General features: G+C 40.1%; 1 protein-coding gene across 8 annotated transcripts in view; it reads left to right on the top strand.

The window, feature by feature from the left end:
- SENP6 (SUMO specific peptidase 6) overlaps positions 1–20,310 on the top strand; it is a 139,631-nt gene that overhangs the window by 69,671 nt on the left and 49,650 nt on the right. For all 8 annotated transcript variants that reach the window (XM_070073877.2, XM_051855513.3, XM_089333000.1 and 5 more), the window contains one exon: positions 14,336–14,478. In XM_070073877.2, the coding sequence (XP_069929978.1) occupies positions 14,336–14,478 (143 nt within the window). The remainder of the gene's footprint in view (positions 1–14,335; positions 14,479–20,310) is intronic.

The following is a 20,310-nucleotide window of genomic DNA, read 5'->3' as shown; positions in this document are numbered from 1 at the left end:
GCAATTGCCTGCTGCTCACCCTGGGAAGAAGATAGGTTGGGGAATAGAATCAAGACCCAGAATTTCAATATGAGATATTGATATTCCAACTGGAATTTTAAAACATTGGTATAAGATTCTTAACTAAGCTATAGACCTTGTTCAAATTCTCAGTTTTTTGTTAATGTCCTTTTCTGGTCTGGGATCCCACACTGTCATATTTTCCGTTTCCTTGACAGTTTTGAAGATTACTAGTCAGTTGCTTTGTATAATATCTCACAATTAGGTTTGATGATGTTTGTTAATCAGGGGTTGCCCAGTGTTGATGTATCTTATTTCTGGCGGTGTTAACCAGGATTACTTGGTTAAGGGAGTTCTGCTGGGTTTCTTCACTGCAAAATTACTGTTTTCTCCTTGGTACTTAAAAAGGATCTTGGAAGAAACACCAAGACCAAAAAATATCCCGTTTATTTTCAGACTTTCACTCTCTGATTTTGGCATTCGTTGGTGTATCTTGCTGGCAGCTATTATTGCTTGATATTTGGTGGTGATTTTCTGTTTTCTTCAATTACCAATTTTAATTCTCCAGTAGGGAAAAACTATAGTATATCCATTTCTTTCTTTATTTGATTATATTTATGTATTTATAGTTAAAAAACTTAAAATTTCAGGAGAGGGACACTGGTGTATTTGACTTATAAACTTGGTTTCCAGATTGTTTTGTATTAGGTAGGTATATATATGTTTAGGTGTAGGATGATTATCAATACTATAATAATACTGCATAAATTGTTGCACAAAGGTTTTATTTTCTTTTAAAACTTCCTTTGTAGATTTTTTTATCCCAGAATTACTAGTTACAGGTATAACACTTAAAGTTAATTTTTTTCTATTATTCTTTATGTCCACCCCTCCTTTATCTTGAATTTATTTATTATTTTTACTTTACTTATTTTTTAATTTTTTTTTATTTTCTTTATTTTTTGACAGGCAGAGTGGACAGTGAGAGAGAGAGACAGAGAGAAAGGTCTTCCTTTGCTGTTGGTTCACCCTCCAAGGGCCGCCACAGCTGGCGCACTGTGGCCGGCGCACCGCGCTGATCCGATGGCAGGAGCCAGGTGCTTCTCCTGGTCTCCCATGGGGTGCAGGGCCCAAGCACTTGGGCCATCCTCCACTGCCCTCCCGGGCCACAGCAGAGAGCTGGCTTGGAAGAGGGGCAACCGGGACAGAATCCGGCGCCCTGACCGGGACTAGAACCCGGTGTGCCGGCGCCACAAGGCAGAGGATTAGCCTAGTGAGCCGCGGCGCCGGCCTAATTTTACTTTATAGTCATATCAGCACCTACTAGCATTGATAAATAGGTTTTTTTGGGTAAGATTAAAGCTTGTAAACCCATAAAGTAAAAGTTTTAGTTGGATCACTAGTGCTGTTTCATTTTTTCTTTTTAAATTTTTCTACACCTGCAGAATAACAATTGTATAACTTCAGAGAGTATGGGGAAAGGAATTTAAAGATGTGTTCAACCCATTCATGGAAGCTGTGTATCATGAAAAAGCTATGCATGTATTTCAAAACTTTTTTGTGCCAAAATAAGGTTATATTTTAAGAAAAAATTTACCCACTTGAAGGGTAGAGAGACACAGAGCTCTCATTCACTGATTTTCTCCCCAAATGCCCAGAATGGACAGTACAGAAGCCAGGAGCCAGCAACTCAATCCAGACATCCCTGACAGGAACCCAAATACTTGAGCCAACACCACTAGCATCTGCATTAACAGGAAGCTGGAATCAGGAGACTGAGCTGGGTGTAGAATTCAGGTACTCTAAATGTGAGATGCAGGTGGTTTTTTATTTTTTTTAAAGATTTGTTTATTTTGAAAGGTAGGGTTAGAGAGGGGAAGAAACAGAGAATCTTCCATCCACTGGTTCACTCTCCAAATGGCCACAACAGCTAGGACTGGGGGAAGCCAGAGCCAGGAGCTTCTTCCAGGTCTTTCACTTGGGTGGCAGGGGCCCAAGTTCATGGTCCATCTGCTACTTTCCCAGATGCATTAGCAGGGAGCTGCATAGAAAGTGTAACAGGTGGGACTCCAAAAACAGGCACCCAGATGGATGCCAGCTACACAGGTGGCAGCTTTACCTAGCACTGATGCAAGTGTCTCAACTGCTAGGCAAAGCTCTCTCTTCCTAAACTTTTCTTCCAATTTTCTTTTTCCACAAACTTGTGGAAGTACCTCATATGGTTGGCACTTAGTGTTGGTGGTTTCATGTGAGGGAATTAAACCAGTACAGACCAAAAATATTTGGGAAAAATACTGCGTCTATACTGGACAAGTACAAACTAATTTTTTTTATTATTCCCTAACATATATAGTATAACAACTATTTACATAGCACTTACATTGTGTTAGGTGTATTATAAGCCATCTAGATGGGAATGACTTAAAAGTAAATAGCAGGAAGTATATTGATTATATACAAAAACTATCCCATTTTATATAAGTAACTTGCACATCCACAAATTTTTGATGAATGCAGAAGGGATCCTAGAATCTTTTCCCCCCACAAACCTACCAAAGGATGACTATATCCCCATTTTTGTGTGTGTGTATTCATGCTTTATATACTGTTCTTTTTTTTTTTAAGATTTTATTCATTTATATGAGAGATAAGAGTTACAAGACAGTGAGAAGGAGAGACAGAGAGAAAGGTCTTCTATCTGTTGGTTCACTCCCCAAATGGCCACAGCGGCCAGAGATGAGCTGATCCGAGGACAGCAGCCATGAGCTTCTTCTGGGTCTACCATGCAGATGCAAGGTCCCAAGGACTTGGGCCATCTTCTACTGTTTTCCCATTCCATAGCAGAGAGCTGGATCGGAAGAGAAGTAGCCAGGATTGGAACTGGCGCCTATATGGGATGCTGGTGCCCCAGGTGGAGGATTAACCTACTGTGCCACAGCACCAGTCCCTGTATACTTTTCTATAACTTGTTTCTTTTTCCTTTTTTTTTTTTTTTTAAGATTCATTTATATATTTATTTGAAAAGCAGAGAAGTAGTGACAGATGAGAGAGTGATCTTCTATTCTAGTTCGTGGTCACAGTAGCCAGGTCTGAGGCAGGCTCAGCCAGGAACCCTTTTTATTTTTTTTATTTTTTTGACAGAGAAAGGTCTTCCTTTCTGTTGCTTCACCCCACAAATGGCTGCTATGGCCGGCGCGCTGCGCTGATCCGAAGCCAGGCCAGGAGGCCATTTGAGTCTCTCATGTGGGTAGCAAGGATGCAAGCACTTGGGCCATTTTCTGCTGCCTTTCCAGACAGCAGAGTAGCCGTGGCTCAAACTGGCACTCTCATGTGAGATGCTGGCATCACAGTGGCAGCTAAACCTACCGTGCTACCATATTATTGTATTACCTGATTTCTGTGCTCTCATTAAAAGATAATGGAATATCAGGAAATCCAGGATAGAAAACACAATTAAAGCATGTTTAACAATCAAAAGACTTTTATCTATTGAGGACATGCTTGTAAGTCCATATAACCAAATCCCTGTACTCATTTATTAATGAGTGTGTAGTGCTCATTAATAACATTTTTATGTCATAATTTATTTTTAGTGTTTTGAGACTTATACTAGTACATTAGTGTTGTGTTTGTATTTCCTTAAACTACTAAATTCCTAAAAATGAATTTCAGGGACAAAGATTATGCACGTTTTTAAGACTTGATATGTCAACTGCAAAATGCATTGTGTAAATGGGCGTTCGCTTCTAACAAACAATATGGAGTATGCCTATTTTTTCTGCTTTGCAGCAACATTAGTTGATATCCTTCTTTTAGAGTATTTGATAAATTGGTCAACATGTGTTTTGATTTTTTTCCACATTTCTTTTTTAACTGGTGAAACATGTTCAATGACAGTTTATTTTCCCAAAGATCTACTTATTTATTTGAGAGGCAGTGTCACACAGAGAGAGGGAGACAGAGAGAGAAGTCCTCTATCTGCTGGTTTACTCTCCAAACGGCCAAAACAACCAGAGCTGAGCCAATCCAAAGCCGAGAGCAATTATAGCTTATTACAAGTTGAATATAGCAACTCTGTCATTTCTGATCAAGATCTTTCCACTCTATGATTTTTAAATTTATTTTATTCTTTTAGCTTTTTCTAATGTTCAGATACTGTTTTGATTTAGTCAGATGTATCTAAGTTAGCTTTACTTCTTTAAGACTGTATTAGAAAATATTTTCCTACCCTAGATGAATTCGGAAAATATTCACCTTCTTTTAAAAAGTGCTTCTAGGTTTATTTTTATTTAAATTTATTTTTAACAGCACATAACTTTTTATTTTTAAACTTTATTTCCTTTTATTATATTTGAGTGATTGTTCAGGAATATATATTAAAATATTTAATAATTTGAGAAATCAGTTTCAACCATATTTTTCCTCCTGTTTTTAGAATGTCAGGTCCTTTTTTAACAAGCTTACATTGTAAGTGTATTTTAAGTTTTCACTGATATCAGAAAGTTAGGTATGGTTTATTTATTCCAGCTTGCCTACCATGACAGTGACTGTTCTTAGGAAGGTCAAAGGCTAGAGGCTGTAAAAACGTGTAAACACATTGCTGTGTAGTAGGAAAGTACTGTATAGAAACCAATACAAAATGATATAAAATATTGTAGCTTCATAAATCAGTGATCACTCTTCCTGGACTTTAAATTAAATCCTCACCAAAAGAAGTGAGTAAAGCTAATTTTTTACTAATTGGAGTTTAGCAGACCCAGTAAGGGAGAAAAGGCTTTGCAGCTTATGAGAGTACAAAGGTATAATTGTTGACTCTTGTATTGAATGACTGATGTCTTTGATTGGAGAATAGGATAGACCAGAGCTAGAGATGAAGCACAAAAGCAGGTTAACATGCTAAAGAAGCTTTTACTGAATTCTGTAGGCCAAAAGTATAGTAGATGAGCAAAGCTGTTTTTTTTTTGTTTTTTTTTTTGTTTTTTTTTTTTTGTTTTTTTTTGTTTTTTTGAGAGACACAGAGATAGAGAACACTCAATCTGCTGATTCACTCCCCAAATGCTTGTAATGGCCACGGCTGTCCAGGCCAAAACCAGGAGCTGATTCCTAGTCCAGGTCTCCCAGATGCATGGCAGTGACCCACTGCCTCACAGGGCCTGTATTAACAGAAAGCTGGAATCAGGAGATGGAGCCAGTTCTCAAACTTAGATTCTCCAATATGGAATGAAGAAATCTCATTTTTTAGAGTGTGTTTATTTTGAAGGACAGAGGGAGATTTCCATCTACAGGTCACTCCCCAAATGTATGCAACAACCTGGGCAGGCCAGGAGCCAGGGACTCTGTCCAGGTCTACCAAGTAGGTGACAAGAACAAGGTATCTGGGCCATTGTTTGTTGCCTCTGTGGCACATTAGCAGGAAGGTGGATCAGAAGCAGAGTAGCTGGAGCTTAAACCAGCACTCTAATTTGGAATTCAGGTATCTCAAACTGTGACTTAACATATTATACCACAGTGCACATCTCCACTGGCATCTTAAACCACTAGACCCTGTGCCCAGCCCAAAAGTGTTTTTGTATTTTGTTTTTTTGTTTGTTTTGTTTTTTTTTTTTTTTTTTTTTTTTTTTTTTTTTTTTTTTGCCAGGCAGAGTTAGAGAGAGATACAGAGAGAGTTATAGACAGTGAGAGAGAGACAGAGAGAAAGGTCTTCCTTCCATTGGTTCACTCCCCTAATGGCTGCCACGGCCGGTGCTACACCAATCTGAAACCAGGAGCCGGGTGCTTCCTCCCTGTCTCCCATGCGGGTGCAGGGCCCAAGCTCTTGGGCCATCCTCCACTGCCTTCCTGGGCCACAGCAGAGAGCTGGACTGGAAGAGGAGCAACTGGGACAGAATCCGGCGCCCCGACCGGGACTAGAACCCGGGGTGCCGGCACCACAGGCTGAGGATTAGCCTAGTGAGCCATGGTGCCGTTTATTTTTTATAATCTCTCAAAAGAGAAAAAAACCTAGAAAGATAATTTGCTCTATAATAGCTACTATGGCTGATTTTTAATGTAAAATGAAACAATAACATGAAATTTAATATAAATATGAATTTTAGAATGAAATTTTAAATATGAAATGAAGTAACTGTCATTACTACCTCTTTAAAAACCACTTTTGGCTGGTGCCACGGCTCACTTGGCTAATCCTCCACCTGCGGCGCCAGCACCCCGGGTTCTAGTCCCGTTCGGGGCATTGGCCCTGTCCCGGTTGCTCCTCTTCCAGTCCAGCTCTCTGCTGTGGCCCAGGAGTGCAGTGGAGGATGGCCCAGGTCCTTGGGCCCTGCACCCACATGGGAGTCCAGGAGGAAGCACCTGGCTCCTGGCTACGGATCGGCGTAGCGCGCCGGCCGTAGCAGCCACTTGTGGGGGTGAACCAATGGAAAAAGGAAGACCTTTCTCTCTGTCTCTCTGTCTCTCTCTCTCTCTCACTGACTAACTCTGCCTGTCAAAAAAAAAAATGGCAAACAAATATATAACTGGAATATAACTTTTTTTATTTTTTAAGAAAAAGATTTATTTATTTGAAAGAGTTTCAGAGAGAGGAGAGACAGAGATCTTCCATCCACTGGTTCACTCCCCAGATGATCACAATGGCCAGCACTGGACAGGCCAAAGCCAGGAGTTTCATCCAGATCTCACACACGGGTGGCAAGTACCCAAACACTTGGGCCAGTTTCTGCTGCTTTTCCCAGGTCATTAATAGGGAGTTAACTGGATAGGAAGTGGAGCAGCTGCAACACTAACTGGTACCCATATGGGATTCCAGCATCACAGGTGGCAGGTTTATCCACTACATCATGATGCCAGCACCCAAAGAATATAGTTTTTTTTTTTTTTTTTAATGCAGTGTTTACATTTTACTAGGCTTTTTAAAGGTTTATTTATTGTTTGTTTTGTTTTTAAGAGGCAAAGTGACAGATCATTCATCTACTCATTCACTCCCCAAATGCCTGCAATAGCCAGGACTGGGCCAGAGCAAAGTCAGGAACTGAAATTCCGTCCAGATCTCCAGGTCCCTATGTGATGGCAGGAATCCAAATATTTAGGCTGCTATTTGCTGTATTCCTAGGTGCATTAGCAGGAAGTTAGAGTAGCCAGGACTTGAACTGTTATTTTGATAGGGTATGCTGTGTTGCAAATGGCAGCTTCATCTGTTGTCACACGCCACCCTTCCAAGCTGTTTTTGTTCTGTCACTGTTTTCTGGGTATATATTTTGCAGCATGTTAGTAATATCTCAACTAAACTCTCAAAACAAGTAAGGCCCTCCGTTTGGAATAACCACCAGGCAGCTAGGGAACATGTCAGCCTTGGCCTGGAGGAGGCTCATGTGAGAAGATTTCAAGAGGACCCACTTGTGAGTGTCAGTTTACATCATATGAAAACAATATCATACAGTGGGATGCCTTTTGCAAATAATACTTTCATACTAATAATAGAACTTCCTGACAAATATCCAAATAAATTGCCCACTGTTAGGTTTTTATCCAAAATATTTCATCCACATGTTTATGCTGATAGTAGCATATGTTTAGATATCCTTCAGAATGGATGGAATCCAACATACAGTTTATCTTCTTAAAGTCAGTTCATTCTCTGACAGATGAAATGAATGGTATTTACTATGTTATTGCTGTCCACATTTGTAATGTCCTGTTTATATTTTTCTGTAAGTGTATAATGTTGGTGTGCAGTTTATATGAAAATTTTTATGTAAATCTGGGGGAAAGAAAAGTTAAGGCCCTCCCTTGCCTCACCCTATTCCTAACTGCTGTTATGAAAATTGTTAAATATACAGAAAAGTTGAAAGAATTTTACAGTGAACACCATATATATTCTACGGTGAACACATTTATATTTGCATTATCGTGTGTCTGCTCTTCCCTTTATATATGAATTCATCCTTGTGATGCATTTTTTAATTTATTTTAAAACGTTTTATTTTATTTTAGATTTATTTATTTATTTGAAAGAGTTACACAGAGGAGAGGCAGAGAGAGAGAGGTCTTCCATCTGATCGTTCACTCCCCAACTGGCTGCAACGGCCGGAGCTGTGCCAATCTGAAGCCAGGAGCTTCTTCCAGGTCTCCCACGCAGGTGCAGGGGCCCAAGGATTTGGGCCATCCTCTACCGCTTTCCCAAGTCATAGCAGAGAGCTGGATCAGAAGTGGAGCAGCAGGGTCTCGAACTGGCGCCCATATGGGATGCCGGTGCTTCAGGCCAGGGCGATAATCCACTGTGCCACAGCGCCGGCCCCAAGTTTTATTTCATTTATTTGAAAGGCAGAGTTACAGAGAGACAGAGGGAGAGACAAAGAGAGAAAGGACTTCGATGCACTGGTAACTTGCCCAAACGGCCTCAATGACTGGGGCTGGACCAGGCTGATGCCAGGAGCTACTTCCAGGTCTCCCCTGTGGGTACAGGGGCCCAAGCACTTAAGCCATCTTTCGCTGCTTTCCCAGACCATTAGCAGGGAGCTGGATTGGAAGTGGAGCAGCCAGGACTTGACCTTGCTTCACCTGCACAATGCTGGCCCCAGTGATACATTTCAGACCAAATTACAAATACCTAAAACACTTTTACTCCTCATTTCAGAAGAAAAGCTATAATTAGAGTTCAATGTTTGTTTACAATTTGTCTTTTGAAGTAAAATAATGTGTTTAACGTAATGCATAAATTTTCAGTCTACAATTCATAAATTTGAAAAGTGTATATGTTTAGAATTCCATTGTTTTGATAAACCAGTTTGTTTCTATGTATTTTTGATGAATGACTGGGTTCTTTTTGGCTTTTTTTTTTTTTTCAATTATAAATAAAGTCCTATGAACATTAGTTTTATGAAAGATATTTTTTAAATTTTGTTTTTAAGCTTTTCCTGTTTTTTTGACCTGTGGATCACTGTTCATATATAATATCTTTCAGATTCTTGCCCGTTTTGCATGCCTTTAAATAAGGTATAGTAAATTTTAAAGACATTGAGCTATGTTTTCTTCTCCCTGAAAGAGAGAGGTTTAGGGGCTGATGCTGGCATACATAGTAGGCTAAGCCTCTGCCTGCGCACTGGCATCCCATATGGGCGCCGGTTCATGTCTCGGCTGTTCCTCTTCCTCTCCAGTCTCTGCTGTGGTCTGGGAAAGTGGTAGAAGATGGCCCAAGAGCTTGGGCCGCTGCACTCACATGGGAGACCTGGCTCTTGGCTTCAGATTGGCCCAGCTCTGGCCCTTTTGGCCATTTGGGGAGTGAACCAGCAGATGGAAGACCTTTGTCTCTGTCTCTCCCTCCCTCTCCCTCAAATAAATAAATAAAATTTTACCAAAAAATTGGGGGGGGGGGGTTCAGTGAAAGCAAGGACGTCACATGGGTTTCATCTGAAGTACATCCCTGGAGTAATCTTTTGAGTTTGAAAGTTACATCATGGCTTCATAAATATCACTTCAGTGATCAGTGAGTTAGTAAAACTTCTGTGAGCCACTTGTTAAGAATTTGCAAACCTGGACTAGTAAAGTCTTATTAACTCTCTTGCCATTTTATGGTTCTTACTGTAATTTGAGAGTTGTTAACTTTTGCTTGAATCATCACAATCTCAAATTTTTTCCCTTCTTTGTTTAGAAAGTAGAATCCTAAAGGAATTTGTTTTCTTTTTTTTTTTCTTTTCTTTTCTTTTTTTTTTTTTTTTTTTTTTGACAGCAGAGTTAGAGAGAGATAAAGGTCTTCCTTCCGTTGGTTCACCCACCAAATGGCTGCTACAGCTGGCGCACTGCGCCAATCTGAAGCCAGGAGCTGGGTGCTTCTTCCTGGTCTCCCATGTGGGTGCAGGGCTCAAGGATTTGGGCCATCCTCCACTGCCTTCCCAGGCCACAGCAGAGAGCTGTACAGGAAGAGGAGCAACCGGAACAGAACCGGCGCCCCAACTGAGACTAGAACCCAGGTGCCAGCGCCACAGTTGGAGGATTAGCCTAGTGAGCCAGGGCACCAGCCTCTAAAGGAATTTCTTAATCTTGATACTAACATTTTTATGCTTATTTGTTGTCATCTTATAGATCTGGGATTTCCTGTAACACTGTTAATCATTTGTCATACTTCCACATTACATTGTTCTTTTTTCCCCCAGATTTCCTAATTATGCCATTCCTTGCTTTTTCTCTTTCTTTTCAGAACTTTGTAACCTTGAAATAGAAATAAGACTTTAATTTCATTCTTAATCTCACTAAGACATTATTTTCTCTGCCTATTACTATGTTAACAAAAATTATTTTTTTAAGATTTATTTATTTAGTTGAAAGGCAGAGTTACAGAGTGAGTAAGAAGAGACAGAGATCTTCCTTTCACTGCTTCACTCCTCAAATAGTCACATTGGCCGGGACTAAGCCAGGTAGGAGCCAGGAGCCAGGAACTTCATCCAGGTCTCCCACATGGGTGCAGGGGCCCGGCCACTTGAGCTGTCTTCTGCTGCTTTCCCAGGTGCACCAGCAAGGAGTTGGAAGGAAGTGGAGCAGCTAGGATTCAAATGGGTGCCCATATAGGATGCCAGCACTGCAGTCAGTGATTTAATCTCCTGTGCCACAGCAATGGCCCCAATAAAAATTCTTTATTATTTCAAAGCTTAGACCATTTGTTTCCCCTTTTGTTCTTAGCTATGATGACAGGCAGAAAAAATGTGACGTTTACATGATGAAATTTCTGTGGTGGAGAAAAAATATAATACTGGTATTTAAAATATAACACTGTCCTGGGACAGTGTTGTGGTATAGCGGATTTAAACTGCCCCTTGGGACTCTGGTATCCCATATCCAAGTGCCTGTTGGAGTTCTGTCTGTTTCCCTTCTGATCCAGCTCCCTGTTGATGTGCCTAGAAAAGCAGCCAAAAATGGCCTGAGTAGTTGGGCCCCTACCATCCATGTAGGAGACCTGGATGGAGTTCCTGGCTCCTGACTTCTGCCTGGCCCAGCCCTGGTCTCTGCAGCCATTTGTGGAGTAAACCAACAAATGGAAGAACCAACTCACTCTCCCCCTCCCCCTCCCCCCCCTCCCCCTCCCCCTCCCCCTTCCCCTCCCCCTCTCCCTCTCCCGCATTGTCTCTCTCTGTGACTCTACCCTTCAAATAAATAATCTTTAAACTAAAACTATCTGTCTCTAAGAAAGATCTGGCACATGAGCAAAATCATGTCCAGAGATACTGTGTGGCTTAAAAAGATTAGTAAAATATGCTTATAAGAAAAAGCTTTTCTTTGGATGCATTACAGAATTTAGTGAGGACAAAAGAACTTTTGTGGGGGAGCATGTTTTAAGATTTCTCTACTGAGGACTGGCGCTGCAGCTCAATAGTCTAATCCCCCGCCTGCAGTGCCGGCACACCGGGTTCTAGTCCCGGTCGGGGCGCCGGATTCTGTCCCGGTTGCTCCTCTTCCAGTCCAGCTTTCTGCTGTGGCCCAGGAGTGCAGTGGAGGTCTTTGGGCCCTGCACCCGCATGAGAGACCAGGAGGAAGCACCTGGCTCCTGCCTTTGGATCAGTGCGGCGCACCAGCCACAGCACGCCGGCCGCAGTGGCCATTGCTGGGTGAACCAACGGAAAAGGAAAACCTTTCTCTGTGTCTCTCTCTCACTGTCCACTCTGCCTGTCAAAAAATAAAATAATAAAAAAAGATTTCTCTACTGAAAGTTAAATTTTGCAGATATTTGCTTGTGTGTTCTAAATAACTGTGTGTTTCCTGAATTCCAAAATGTTGTCTGCTCCCTTTTAACTTTCTGTACCGTATTACAGCTTTTTATAGTCGCTTGTGGGGCTGGAGCTGTGACATAGCAAGTAAAGCAGCTGCCTGCAGCACTGGCATCCTATATGGGCAGGGATTCAGGTCCTCACTGCTCTACTTTCGATGCAGCTCCCTGCTAATGTGCCTGGGAGAGCAGTGGAGGATGACCCAAGAGCTTAGGCTCTTGAACCCATATGAGAGACCCAGAATAAGCTCCTGGCTCCTGGCTTCGGCCTGGCCCATCCTGACCATTGCAGCCATTTGGAGAGTGAACAAGCAGATGGAAGTGATCTCTCTCTCTGTCTCTGTCTCTCTGACTTTCAAATAAATAAATCAATAATAAAATAATATGGGCCCAGTGCTGTGGTGTAGCGGCTAAGGTAAGTCTGCCACCTGCAGTGCCAGCATCATATACTGGTGCTGGTTCAAGTCCAGGCTACTCCTCTTCCAATCCAGCTCTCTGCTAATGTTCCTGGGAAAGCAGTGGAAGATGGTCCAAGTCCTTGAGCCACAGCACTCATGTGGGAGACCCGGAGGATGTTCCTGGCTCCTGACTTCAGATCGGCTCAGTTGTGGCCATTTGGGGAGTGAACCAGCAGATGGGATATCTCTCTCTCTCTCTCTCTCTCTCTCTGCCTCTCTGTAACTCTGCCTTTCAAATAAATAAATAAATCTTTAAAAAAATAATTAAAACTTTTATAAAAAATAATGTAGAAACTTTTTATTTTATCAGCCAACAAATAAGTTAGCCTGCATAGAAATAAGTATTACCTGAATGCTCTGGGATAGAAGCTTTTGTCTGTACATCAGTTAGTAGATCTTGGGGGCTAGGAGAGAGGAACATATTTCACTTGTTCTCCCTTGCCATATCAGAGTCCTTAAGTGTCTAGGTCCGTGTGAAATCATAATCTCTCTGGCAAGGTTAATCCATTTTTTTGGAGATGATAGAGTAACATCATCTCTCCCACCCTTGTAGTTTCATCTTTATATAAGCCATAGTTTTTCTTATGTGATTCAAAATGTTAAACATTTGTCTGCCCCTTACCTTGTACAGTTTCTGGAGGCTGGGAGAATTCAAAATTCATGACTGAAATATGCTTTCTGCTCTTTCTAACAATAAAGATGCGCATCAGTACAAATAAGTAACAGTAAAGTGCAATGAGTCCTGATAGAAGTACAGATAAAATGCTAGGGAAACTCAGAATTGGGTTAGGCCAAATGGTGCCCAGGTTGTGACAGAGGCAACTTCTTAATAAAGAAGGGTTTTTACTACGTAGAGAAAGTTTTGCTTAGGATGAGGACAGCGTTTGTAAGAGAGTGAAAGAGAAAATAAAGAGAAATGCACCTAGAGAAATACACTTCTTTGAGTTTAAGGTTGATTGGAAGTAGTAAGACTAAACTGTCAGGATGAATTTTTGTTTTCCAAGAGATGAGAGATTTTTCTCCATGGCTACTAGAATCATGGAGAAATTTTAAGTGTTAGAATGACAGAGTCACATTTTTGTGTTGGTTCATTTTGGCAGTAGTGGGGAAGGACTTGGGAACACAAAATTGGAGCGTAAGAGGTCAGTTAAGTCAGGAGGTAAGCATCTGAATTGTAGTGGCATGGGTTGGAGAGCAATGAGCGAATGTAAGAGCTATTGGAAAGTAGAAATCCCTTGGAAATGAAGAAGGAGGGGTGAAAAAGAAGTTCACGATTACTTTAATTTCTAACCTGGAGTCCAAGAAAATAGAAGTACAAAGGTTGAAAAAGTGATAATCATTTAGTGAATGAAGCTCCATGTGGTTACATTAAGAAAAATAATTTCTTCAGACAGGGTAATATATCATATTAAATATTAATGTTTGTTATATGTTTATTTTTAAAAATCAAAAGTATATTAAAGGAAAATTGAAGTATTTAGCATTTTGCTTTATAGATTTGTTAGCTTTTGTTTTGGGAACATATTTGGCTTCTTGTAAAGCCAAACCTTTGCTGATGAAGTCAAAGTGTGGTAAATTTTAAATTGGCCTGTTTTGGAAATCATGTAGGAATTCCAATTTTATCCTTAATGGAATTTAGTAAATTTACATAGAAAATGAGAATGGTCTTTTGTATTTTTAAACTTAAAAATCCATTACTTTGAGAATTAGGGTCCTTTATCTCAAGAGTTGTACCATGTTTGAATTTGTATTTTTCTCATTGTTAATCAATAAAGAGCAACTGAACTTGGAGAAAGAAGAATAATATATGTCTGATTCAGCAAAGGGAATGCTTTCGTTACTTTTATATCCCATAATATGATGAAGAGAATATTGGTACACTGATGGAGTAGTTCACAGTGTGGAGACCCTACTGAAGGATCAAAAATAGACAAGAGTAGCCAGGATATGCCTACTGGCTTATTGCTAAAGTTCTGGTTATTCTTATGTTGTCCATGTTGGAACACTATTTTAGTTAAAATACTAAAACTTAATGTATGAGAACATAAACTAGGTTTTTATTTCATGGCAAAGATCATGAGGAATTATAAAATGTAATTTCAGTACGTTTTTCTCCTTCCTTTAGAACGTGTAACAAAAAAAACAGAAGAGTCTGACTCACATGTGGAGCCTGAAATTAAGAGGAAAGTACAACAGAAACGGCACTGCAGTGCTTATCAACCTAATCCTCTGTCTCCTGCTTCAAAAAAATGTTTAACGCATTTAGAGGTAAGTAAAGAAATTACTCTCTGTTGTTAATCGCATAGTATTTGTATTGATTTTACTACTTATTAAATTCTAGCTGATCTTTTAACAATTTGTTTTCATTATTTTAATTTTTTGAAAGGCAGATAGAGACAGAGTACTCTCCAGATACACAGCAATAGCTGGGACTGGGCCAGGCCAAAGCCAGGAGTTACGAGTTCAGTCTGGTTCTCCTAAATGGATGGCTGGGACCTAGCCATTTGATCCATCACCTGTTGCCTGCCAGGATGTGTGAATTAGGAAACTAGCATTGGTAGTTGATCCAAACTCAAACCTAGGCACTCCAGAATGTAATGCTGATGTCTCAAGCGGTGTCTTAATTGCTACACCAAATGCCTGCCCCCTAGTTGATCTTTTCATCATAGTACAAGAAGAGACTTAGAAAAGTTATTTAGGCAACTTTTTCTGCTTTCAATAGACTATTTTTACCTGTCAAAAACAATTTTTTTTTCTCAAGGAATTATCGGTGCATCCCTGGCAACACATTTCCTAATAAATGTTCACAACCAGAAATTTCCTGGAATAATTTTAAATTTACAGAAAGTTGAATTTAGTAGAAAGGGATAGCCCAGATAATCTTCACCCAGATTCACCAGTTCTTCATATTTGCTTTGTTGTCCACCATCCATGTGCTTTCTTCCCTCTTTCATTCCCTGCCCCTACGTGTGTGTGTGTGCATGCACACACGTGTGTTCGTGCACAACATTTGAATGTGTTACAGGTTTGACAACCATTTACCACTTAATACATTATAGTATCTTTTCTTTAAAAAAAAAAAAAAAAAAAAAAAGATTGACGAGGCTGGCACTGTGTTGCAGTGGGTTTAAGCCCCAGCCTGTAGCGCCAGCATCCCACATGGGTGCCGGTTCATGCCCCAGCGGCTCCTCTTTCCATCCATCTCTCTGCAATGGCTTGGGAAAGCAGCAGAAGATGGTCCAAGTCCTTGAGCCCCTACACCTGCGTGGGAAACCTGGAAGAAGCTCCTGGCTCCTGGCTCCTGGACAGCTCTGGCTGTTCTGGTAATTTGGGGAGTGAACCAGCAGAATGGAACACCTCCCTCTCTGTGTCTCTACCTCTCTCTGTAACTCCGTCTTTCAAATAAATAAAATAATTCTTAACCAAAACAATAAAAAGATTGCAGAGAACATTTTCCTCTAAAGTCAAAGTTGAACTACTGAAATCAGAAAATTAGCATTGATCCAAAATTACCATGTAGCCCATGAACACCATTGAGATTTCACCAAAATAATGTGCTTTATGAGTATAGGATCCAATTCAAGATTAGGTGTTGCATTTAACTGCCATGAGTCTTTATAGTCTTTCTTAATCTGGAATAATTTCATAGTTTTCCCATCATTCATAACCTTGATATTTGTGAGAAATATTGGCCATCAACTTTGTTAATCAAATTAGGTGTCTAATTTTCATGATTTATGCATTTTTCAGGAATGCTTCAAAAGTGATGCTATAGTCTTCTCATTGGATTATATCAGATGTGTGATGTTCAAGCTCCTATCAATGAACCATAGTTAAAATATTCTGGTTTTGGACTGTAAAGTTAATAGAATTTCTATATTCATTTATTGATAAAACTTATAAGGCAGAACTTTTCTTATCACTTTACTTATTCATTAATATTTTAAACATGGATTCATACTTTACTCAAAAATAACTGTCATTACTTATTTTGACACATTACTTATTTTGATTGTCCTAGACTTAGTCAACTAACATGGATGTCCTTTCAGTTTGGCATCTCTTTTTGATATAACCACATCATTCTTTGAACATTTTTTTAAGATTTATTTATTATTTAAAAGGCAGAGATACAGAGAAGGAGAAAGAGAGACATCTTCCATCTGCTGGTTCACTCCCCAAATGGCTGCAAAAGCTGGGGCTGAGCTAGGCTGAATCCAATAGCCAGGAGCTTCTTCTGGGTCTCCCTTATCAGTGCAGGGGCCCAAGCACTTTGGCTATCTTCCCTGCCTTCCCAGGCATGTTAGCAGGGAGCTGTATAGGAAGTAAAGCAATGGAGACTCGAACCAGTGACTGTGTGGGATGCCAACACTGAAGTGGAGGCTTAAGCTTCTTTGCCACAGCACCACCCCCTGAACACTTTTTTTTTTAACTTTTATTTAATGAATATAAATTTCCAAAGTACAGAATATGGATTACAATGGCTTCCCCCCCATAACGTCCCTCCAACCCGCAACCCTCCCCTTTCCCACTCCCTCTCCCCTTCCATTCACATCAAGATTCATTTTTGATTCTCTTTATATACAGAAGATCAGTTTAGCATACATTAAGTAAGGATTTCAACAGTTTGCTCCCACACAGAAACATAAAGTGAAAAATACTGTTTGAGTACTAGTTATAGCATTAAATCTCAATGTACAGCATACTAAGGACAAAGATCCTACATGAGGAGTAAGTGCACAGTGACTCCTGTTGTTGACTTAACAAATTGACACTCTTGTTTATGGCATCAGTAATCACCCTAAGCTCTTGTCATGAGCTGCCAAGGCTATGGAAGCCCCCTGAGTTCACCGACTCTGATCATATTTAGACAAGGCCATGGTCAAAGTGGAAGTTCTCTCCTCCCTTCAGAGAAAGGTACCTCCTTCTTTGATGACCCATTCTTTCCACTGGGATCTCACTCATGGAGATCTTTCATTTAGGTTTTTTTTTTTCCCCCCAGAGTGTCTTGGCTTTCCATGCCTGAAATAGTCTCATGGGTTTTTCAGCCAGATCCGCATGCCTTAAGGGCTGATTCTGAGGCCAGAGTGCTGTTTAGGACATCTGCCATTCTATGGGCCTGCTGTGTATCTCACTTCCCATGTTGGATCATTCTCTCCCTTTTTTATTCTATCAGCCAGTATTTGCAGACACTAGTCTTGTTTATGTGATCCCTTTGGTTCTTAGTCCTTTCATTACGATGAATTGTGAACAGAAATTGATCACTGGGACTAGTGAGATGGCATTGGTACATGCCACCTTGATGGGATTGAATTGGAATCCCCTGGTATGTTTCTAACTCCACCGTTTGAGGCAAGTCAGCTTGAGCATGTCCCGAATTGCACATCTCTTCCCTCTCTTATTCCCACTCTTATAATTAACAGCGATCACTTTTCAGTTAAGTTTCAGCACTTAAGAATAATTATGTATTGATTACAGTATTCAACCAAACATATTAAGTAGAACAAACAAAAAAAATACTAAGAGGGATAACATATTAAGCTGCTTATCAACAGTCAGGGTGAGGGCTGATCAAGTCACCGTTTCTCCTAGTGTTCATTTCACTTTAACAGGTTTCCTTTTTGGTGCTCAGTTAGTTGTCACCTATCAAGGAGAACAAGTGGTATTTGTCCCATTAGGATTGGCTTATTTCACTCAACATAATGTTTTCCAAATTCCTAACAGGGATCACTTTTCAGTTAAAATTTAAACACCTAAGAACAATTGTGTGTTAATTACAGAGTTCAACCAATGGTACTAGAACAAAAAAAAAAAATATTAAAATGGATAAAGTATTACATTGTACATCAACCGTCAGGACAAGAGCTGATCAAGTCACTGTTTCTCACAGTGTCCATTTCACTTCAACAAGTTTCCCCTTTGGTGCTCAGTTAGTTGTTGCCAGTCAGGGAGAACATACGATATTTGTCCCTTTGGGACTGGCTTAATTCACTCAGCGTGATGTGTTCCAAATTCCTCCATCTTGTTGCAAATGACTGGGTTTCGTTGTTTTTGACTGCTGTATAGTATTCTATAGAGTACATGTTCCATAATTTCTTTATCCAGTCTACTGTTGATGGGCATTTGGGTTGATTCCAGGTCTTAGCTATTGTAAATTGAGCTGCAATAAACATTAATGTACAGACAGCTTTTTTGTTGGCCAATTTAATTTCCATTGGGTAAATTCCAAGGATTGGGATGGCTGGGTTCAATGGTAGGGTTATATTCAGGTTTCTGAGGAATCTCCAGTGTCCCTTTTCCCCCACATCCTCTCCAGCATCTGTTGTTGGTAGATTTCTGAATGTGAGCCATTCTAACTGGGGTGGGGTGAAACCTCATTGTGGTTTTGATTTGCATTTCCCTGGTTGCTAGTGATCTTGAACATTTTTTCATGTGTCTGTTGGCCATTTGGATTTCCTCTTTTGAAAAATGTCTATTGAGGTCCTTGGCCCATCTCTTAAGTGGGTTGTTTGTTTTGATGTTGTGGAGTTTCTTTACTTCTTTGTAGATTCTGGTTATCAACCCTTTATCAGTTCCATAGTTTGCAAATATATTTTCCCATTCTGTCGGTTGTCTCTTCACTTTCCTGACTGTTTCTTTTGCAGTACAGAAACTTTTCAATTTGATGCAATCCCAAATGTTAATTTTGGCTTTGACTGCCTGTGCTTCTGGGGTGTTTTCCAAGAAGTCCTGGCCGGTACCTATATCTTGCAGGGTTTTTCCAATGCTGTCTAATAATTTGATGGTGTCAGGTCGTAGATTTATGTCTTTAATCCATGTTGAGTGGATTTTTGTGTAAGGTGAAAGATAGGGGTCTTGCTTCATGATTCTGCACGTGGAAATCCAATTTTCCCAGCACCATTTATTGAATAGACTGTCCTTACTCCAGGGATTGATTTTGGATCCTTGATCAAATATGAGTTGGCTGTAGATGTTTGGATTGATTTCTGGTGTTTCAATTCTGTTCCGTTGGTCTATCCATCTGTTTCTGTACCAGTACCATGCTGTTTTGATTACAACTGCCCTGTAGTATGTCCTGAAATCTGGTATTGTGATGCCTCCAGCTTCGTTTTTGTTGTACAAGATTGCTTTAGCTATTCGAGGTCTCCTGTGTCTCCATATAAATTTCAGCACCATTTTTTCCAGATCTGAGAAGAAGGTCTTCGGTATCTTGATTGGTATTGCATTGAATGTATAAATTGCTTTTGGGAGAATAGACATTTTGATGATATTGATTCTTCCAATCCATGAGCATGGAAGATTTTTCCATTTCTTGGTATCCTCTTCTATTTCTTTCTTTAAGGTTTTGTAATTTTCATCGTAGAGATCTTTAACGTCCTTGGTTAAGTTTATTCCAAGGTATTTGATTGTTTTTGTAGCTATTGTGAATGGGATTGATCTTAGAAGTTCTTCCTCAGCCATGGCATTGTCTGTGTATACAAAGGCTGTTGATTTTTGTGCATTGATTTTATACCCTGCTACTTTGCCAAAATCTTCTATGAGTTCCAGTAGTCTCTTAGTAGAGTTCTTTGGATCCCCTAAATAAAGAATCATATCATCTGCAAAGAGGGATAGTTTGAGTTCTTCCTTCCCAATTTGTATCCCTTTAATTTCTTTTTCTTGCCTAATAGCTCTGGCTAAAACTTCCAGAATTATATTGAATAGCAGTGGTGAGAGTGGGCATCCCTGTCTGGTACCAGATCTCAGTGGAAATGCTTCCAACTTTTCCCCATTCAATAGGATGTTGGCTGTGGGTTTTTCATAGATTGCTTTGATTGTATTGAGGAATGTTCCTTCCAAACCCAGTTTGCTTAGAGTTTTCATCATGAACGGGTGTTGTATTTTATCAAATGCTTTCTCGGTGTCTATTGAGATAATCATATGGTTTTTCTTCTGCAGTCTGTTAATGTGGTGTATCACATTGATTGTTTTGCGCACATTAAACCATCCCTGCATACCAGGGATAAATCCCACTTGGTCTGGGTGGATGATCTTTCTGATGTGTTGTTGCATTCTGTTGGCCAGAATTTTATTGAGGATTTTGCATCTGTGTTCATCAGG

The sequence above is a fragment of the Oryctolagus cuniculus genome, chromosome 5 (genome assembly GCF_051225735.1).
Source record: "Oryctolagus cuniculus isolate XC-2025 breed Fujian yellow rabbit chromosome 5, ASM5122573v1, whole genome shotgun sequence".
NCBI lineage: Eukaryota > Metazoa > Chordata > Mammalia > Lagomorpha > Leporidae > Oryctolagus > Oryctolagus cuniculus.
Note: the sequence above shows the minus strand (reverse complement) of the source record. Positions and strands in the feature narration are given on the sequence as shown.